Source organism: Hevea brasiliensis, chromosome 8 (assembly GCF_030052815.1).
Source record: "Hevea brasiliensis isolate MT/VB/25A 57/8 chromosome 8, ASM3005281v1, whole genome shotgun sequence".
NCBI classification, from domain to species: Eukaryota; Viridiplantae; Streptophyta; class Magnoliopsida; order Malpighiales; family Euphorbiaceae; genus Hevea; species Hevea brasiliensis.
Window position 1 is genome coordinate 25219957 of NC_079500.1, and position 6227 is coordinate 25226183.

Here is a 6227-nt window from a genome sequence, read left to right on the forward strand (position 1 = left end):
TTTTATTTTTATTAATTTAATATAAAAATAATAAGTGTATATATACATAAATATCATCAAAAATAAAAAATATTATATTATTATAATAATAATTAATAAAAATTTCTAAAAATAATATATAAAAAATTAAATTATACATATATATAATAAGTATAAAAAAAACGTGCATTGAACGTTTAAAAAATAAAACTAGTTAAACTAAGCATAAGAACTTTTTAATATAATTTAACGTTGGAGTGATATTTATGATACATTTATCTGAATTGAGAAATAATTAATAAAATTTAATTATAAATTAATTAGTAAACCAACAGTATTAAGTTGTAGAATCTTTAATGATATTTAAATTAAAATTTAAAAATTTTTATAATATAAATTAAAATTTAAAAATAATACTAATACAATCATTTAAATTGACCATAGGTGAATGAAGGGACGTTCTCTTCCCAAAAGTTTTTTCTTTTTTTAACAGATCTCTCTCCAAAAGTTTGGAATAGTGTTTTTAGTGACGGTCAAAAGCCGCTGGCACGATATCGATAGACGAGAAAAAGCCACTTTATTTTTCCTAAAATAAAAAAAAGCCCCTTTATTTTCATCTCGAGGGGCAAGTTGCTAAATACTAAACGACACTCCAACATACTTTTTTTTTTTTCCCTCCTAAGGCCTGATATAACACGTCTCTTTGTTCACCGTTTTGATTTTTATGGCTGACACAAGCGCTTACGTGTTGCGAGAAAACGGTGGTGAAGAGTTTTTGAAAAATCAATGTACTCCAAAGAAGTAGAGACATCAGTCAATCACCTAATTATGCCAAAAATTGGAGTGAGGCTTTGAGCTCAAGCACCTAATTGCGCAATCTTAGACACATTAGTTTGATGAAAAAAAAAAAAAAAAAAGGGAGAAATCAGCTCATGGCCTTTTAATTGAGGGTTAAATAATTTTAGAAATTAAATTTTAAATTAAATAAATTTGTGTACATTTTAATTAAGGTTAAATAAATTAAAATTTAATAAAATATTATTTTTTTAGTTTTTGAAAGAACAAATTATTAAAAATAATAATTTTAATATTTAAAATTTTTGTTTACAATGTTTTCCAATTTTTAAATTTTATGTTAATTAAAATTAATAAATAATTTTTAATATTTAAAATTAGAAAAAAAATATTTTAGTATTAAAAAAAATTTTGTTAAATATAAATTTATTTAACCTAATTAAAAATTACAAAAACTTATTTAATTTAAAACTTAATTTTGATCTTATTTATCCCTTTTAAAGCACAAAAATTTATTTGATCAGTTTAATGCATGATTAAGCTGCTGAGCAACCACTCTTACATGAATTTTTATCACAAGAACTGAATCCTGACAATTATGAATAATTTAGTTTCTTAAGTGAAAATGAATTCTGAGTTGAGGATCACAAAATTTTGCATACATATTTCTTCATAACCAAATCTTCTATTGTCAATTAGACAATGCCCACTGTTAGAAAAAAATATTTTTTTTAAATATACTAATAAAAATATTAAAAAATAATTTAAAATTAACTTTAAATAAATTTTAATAAAAAAATATTAAAATAATAAAATAATTTTTTAAACTGTTTTATAAATAATATTTAAAATAATTTTTTTTTCTTAAAAAATAATTTTAGCCTCCATCCTCATTACCAAACAATACCAGACAACAGTATGGATCGCCTATCGCTTGCTTGACAACGTCAGTAAACATACCATACCGAGCAGGACCTATCTTCATGGTAATCGCTTTCCAATAATTTTATTGAAAAAAAAAAAATCCCTTATTCAGAACACGCTGAAAGGAAGTGAAAACAAATCAAATTGGGAATAATAACATTCTACATTCACTTACCCTCAATTCCTCAATCAAGGAATTAAAATCAGAATGAGATGATCCATTTACTTCAATGGCTTTCCTTGCCATTTCTCCAAGCTTTTTTGCTCTGAATCTCATTTCCTCTGCTTCTTCACTGGCCATAAGATGTGTCACTGCCTTCTTTATGGCCTCTTTCTTCACACTATCATCTACTACTCTTGCCCACTGTTGTGCACCCACGGCAACCCCAATTCCCAGAACCTGTGTCACCAACTTTTCGTTATAAAACTGCTCTGCAGATACTGGCCATGTTACCATTGGAACTCCTGCAGAAATTGCTTCAAGTGTAGAGTTCCATCCACAGTGAGTCACAAACCCTCCTACTGCTTCGTGTTCAAGAATCAATACTTGCGGTGCCCACCCTCGTATGATTAGTCCCTTGCCTTCAATTCTCTCCTCAAATCCTTCAGGCAACCACACTTCGTTATCCCGCACATCATTCTTGTTTTTCCTCACTACCCAGATGAATTGCTGTCCGGAATCTTCAAGAGCCATTGCAATCTCAAGAAGTTGTGAAGCAGGAAATTTCGCAATACTTCCAAAGCATACATAAACAACCGAGTTGTGTTTCTTTGAATTGAGCCACTTCAAACACTGATTTTCATCTATTGAAGCTTCTTTTCCTCTCTTTGCCTTATCTTCAATGTTACTGTTGCATAGGAAAATTGGGCCAATATGCCATGCCTTTGCTCCCAAGACTTTCCTGAAATGATAAGCATAAGTGGGCTCGAGCTCATAGAAGCTGTTGACAAGAACCCCAAAACTTTTAAGCTCTGCTTCTTTCACTTGCTCATAGAATTCGGCGAAGCTAGTTTCTTCTTTCACAAAGTCTGGTAGTTGCTTTCTTGTCAACTTGATCTGGCCTGGAAAATTGGGGATGATGAAAGGATCTGTATCAGATGATACCTTTTTGTAAGGCTGATACAATCTCATACACTGTGAAGCACATGAAGAGAAGAAACAAGTTCCAGAGAAAACAATTCTAGGAATTCCTAACTTGGATGCAACTCCAGTTGACCATGGAAAGAAAGTATCCGCAACTAGACAATTGGGACGATACTCTTTCAACAGCTCTTCGAGTGATTGAACAAGCATTGTGGTGGCCTTGAAGAAATTTATCCCCATTTCAGGTGATGTAACCAAGTCCAATTGCTCACATCCTTCTGGTAATCCAGCCTCCACACAAGGGAATTGGATTATTAGAATGTCAATTTTGTGACCATAAGTATATTTCTCTCTATTGATTTGCATAAAACTGGGGCGTTGACAGGTGTGGTGATTATGCTTACCTTCAGGCCTCGCGAAGCAAATAGTTTGGCCATGTCTATGAGGGGGATGATATGGCCTTGAGCCATGAATGGGAAGAAGAAAACATGAAGCTCATGTCTTTTTTCACTGTCCATTAGATCTTGCAAAGATGATCTAACTGAAAGCTTATTAAGCTAAAATTTTGTTCCAAGAAAGAAGTCTTAAAAGGGTTGAGCTACAGATTTGGAAAGGAAATTCTTGCCTTTTGATTTCCTTATCAAGTGCCGTCCTCAATCCTCTTGAATAACATCCGCCAGATCATGTTGACATGACATCATCAATCTGACAAAAGTAAAAATGGCCGTCCGTTAGATCATGTAAATTTGCGTCATTACCTGTAATACGGATGTAGGCAACGACACGCAACCCCTAAGTTAATTATCCCCTCCATCAATGACCAGAAAAGGGTAGGATCCTGCGAAAGTGGACATGTGGTCTTGTGGGGTGATTGTTGTTTGTGGTAATGGCTGGTTACTTGCTATTCCGTGAACAAAATATCATGGTGATGTACAAGATCTATAACGGCGAGTTTCTGTGTCCTACATGGTTCTCTTTGGAACTCATTAGAATCCTTTCGAAGCTTCTTAACGCAATAACTCTGAAACTCGAATCACAATCCCCTAGATAATGGAGAATGAGTGGCTCAAAAAGGAGTTCAAGCATATCAAAATTTTCATTGTGGATGATAAAGTTTTTAGTTTTGACGTTGAGGACAACAGGATGATAGGATTCCTTCATTATCTAGATCTGCAAGTTTGAATGCTTATGCTTTTGATGTTATATCCTTCTCGATCGCCTGGGCTTGATTTATCTGGGTTGTTTGAAGACAGTGGAGAGGGATCAAGATTTGTTTCAAGGGTTCCTATATTCAAGATTATATCAAAACTGGAGGAAATTGGTAAAGTTGCGAGCTTCACGGTGAGGAAAAACGGTCAATTACCGCAGCTGATATATTTGAGTTGACATCAAAATTAGTGGCGGTGGAGATTAAGAAGAAAAGTGGGGATGAAGGATGAAGTATGAAGGATGAAGGAAGTTAATCCACCCACGTCGGCTTGAGCCCATCACGTGACAAGGGCATTAGCCCATCTTATGGCCAGCTATTGTTTCTCTTATAAAGAAATTATAAATCCCCTGTTGAGTACAACTCCAACGCGAAGGAGTCAATTTTTGGAACATTAGATTTAACTCCTAACCAATGAGGGGTAGGAGAGAGGTCAACATACAATAGAAAGAGCAGAATTTTTAAGATAACTCTGCTATGAAATTCGGCTGGTACACGAGAGAAAAATCAATCATCCTTCAAGTTTTTCGGGGAGATCATAACTTGGTGCAACTTGATACAATATTGGTGCTATAGTTTGGTGATCTTCTTCCTCTTTTTTGTTTGTGAGAAAACACTGCAGTTTAAGTACATCTAATATGTAATTAAATATGGGTTAGTGATACAAAATTGGTTGTGGGTTATATATATATAATTCGATATTGTTAGGGCCATAATAATTTTTCTAACATTGATATCAGAGCCGAGTTTTTTTTTATTAGTCTAAATATATTAATTAAAATGTTAAACACATGTTAAGTGATTAGAATTAAATCTAGAATTTAATTTTGTAAATATGAATTTATTGAAAAATATTCAATATGCCTATTTTGAGCTGTTATATCTCTTTGTTTATTTATTCTTTATCCATGAATTTTATACCATTGTAAAGTAGACATGATAAGTTTTCCATAAATATATTATTTGTATTGTTTGGATAAAAGATGAGAGAATTATGTTTTCAAAGTTATCAGAAAATCACCCGAAATCTAATATTAGAAAAGATTGAAAAAGACTCATAGTTTATTGACTGGATCAATTTGAGATATCAATCAAACATGAAGATTTAATTTGTAATTATGCCAATTTCAAGATTTAATTACAAAAATTGACAAATTTCATAATTTTTTTTTCAGTTACCCTTATTATTATTATTATTATTATTATTATTATTATTATATGTTCCTCTCGCTAGTTCATTTCCTGTCATTTTCATATTTAGCCGTTCATCAACATTCTGAGGTTTAACACAATTTTAATTCAATTTTAAGCCTCCTAGACATGAGAAACATAATATGCGGTTCTAAATTTTATTTTCAAAGCTTTCCATCATTTACGGCAGCAATTCTCCTCAATTTCCCTATCACTTTATTGCTATTTTCATCCATTTTACTGAAAATTTTGATATTCTCGTACTCCTATTCAGATATACCTATGGCTGCTAAGTATGGGTAAATTTTTGTAACTGTGTTATCATTTTAAATTGCTATTAATCATTTTAGCAGTCTATGCCTATATTACTTGATCACAAGATGAAGATAGCGCTATATATAACTGGAGTGGGTCCAATATAAATGCGAGGAACATAAACTTGCAATGATTAGGCAAGGCATGGTTTCATCTCATACCTGAATGTGACCTCCATTTGTTCCTGTTGCCTCTTTTGTGGGAATGGAATGACTTTCCTGTTGTTGTGAATATTCTTGTTTGGGATTTTTTTTGTTTATGATCTTGCTTGTCTTTGCAATTTCTGCTGCTTCTTGCCAATTATGGAGTTCCTCTACAATTCTGCAGAATTTAATCAAGTATTCTCTGAGGGAAAGATAACATAGAACTTTCTCTTGTTACCTTTTTAATTATTTCTTACCTTTTTCTCTTCTTATATTGCCTTCTCTATATTCTTCTTGCTATCTTGTCTTCTCTTGACTAGATTGATTTGCTTGCTTGTTGAATTGTTGGAGTGCACCTTTTGTGATTGGGCATGGTTAAATGTTCGTCAAAGGTTGTTTTTGTTGTTAGATATTGTGATTTGAAAATGGTATTGGCTCTGAAAGTAAAGGAATTATCATTCCATGTTTATACGATGTGATCACAAGATTGTTTGTTTAATTACTTACGAATTCAGAAATCAGACATTCCCGATATAAGCTTTTTTTTTTTTTTTTTTTTGGTAGGAACAAGGGAGAAAGAAAAACTAAA

General features: G+C 32.1%; 1 protein-coding gene and 1 long non-coding RNA gene across 3 annotated transcripts; one reads left to right on the top strand and one right to left on the bottom strand.

Annotated features, from left to right (window-relative positions):
• Nucleotides 1-1689: 1689 nt before the first annotated feature.
• On the bottom strand, nt 1690-3325 carry LOC110652094 (probable UDP-glucosyl transferase 73B6). Of its 2 annotated transcripts, none has more exons than XM_021807600.2 (2): nt 3187-3325; nt 1690-3060 (listed from the first exon to the last, which is right to left on the bottom strand). In XM_021807600.2, exon 2 carries the CDS (start codon nt 3020-3022, stop codon nt 1838-1840), a length of 1185 nt encoding a protein of 394 aa, XP_021663292.2. In that variant the 5' UTR covers nt 3023-3060; nt 3187-3325; the 3' UTR covers nt 1690-1837. The 2 variants fall into 2 exon arrangements, with proteins under 2 accessions (XP_021663292.2, XP_058007482.1); XM_058151499.1 differs by having other exon boundaries at nt 1690-3073; nt 3187-3318.
• Nucleotides 2889-4971, top strand: LOC131182331 (uncharacterized). The gene is made up of 2 exons (XR_009150662.1): nt 2889-3027; nt 3168-4971. It is a non-coding gene; the product is annotated as an uncharacterized LOC131182331 (long non-coding RNA).
• Nucleotides 4972-6227: the final 1256 nt, after the last annotated feature.

Coding starts and splice junctions, on each gene's coding strand:
- LOC110652094 (XM_058151499.1), bottom strand. CDS start 3,300: ATGGACAGTGAAAAAAGACATGAGCTTCATGTTTTCTTCTTCCCATTC. Junction 3,074..3,186: donor TTGCTTCGCGAGGCCTGAAG/GTAAGCATAATC, acceptor CCTTGTGTGGAG/GCTGGATTACCAGAAGGATG.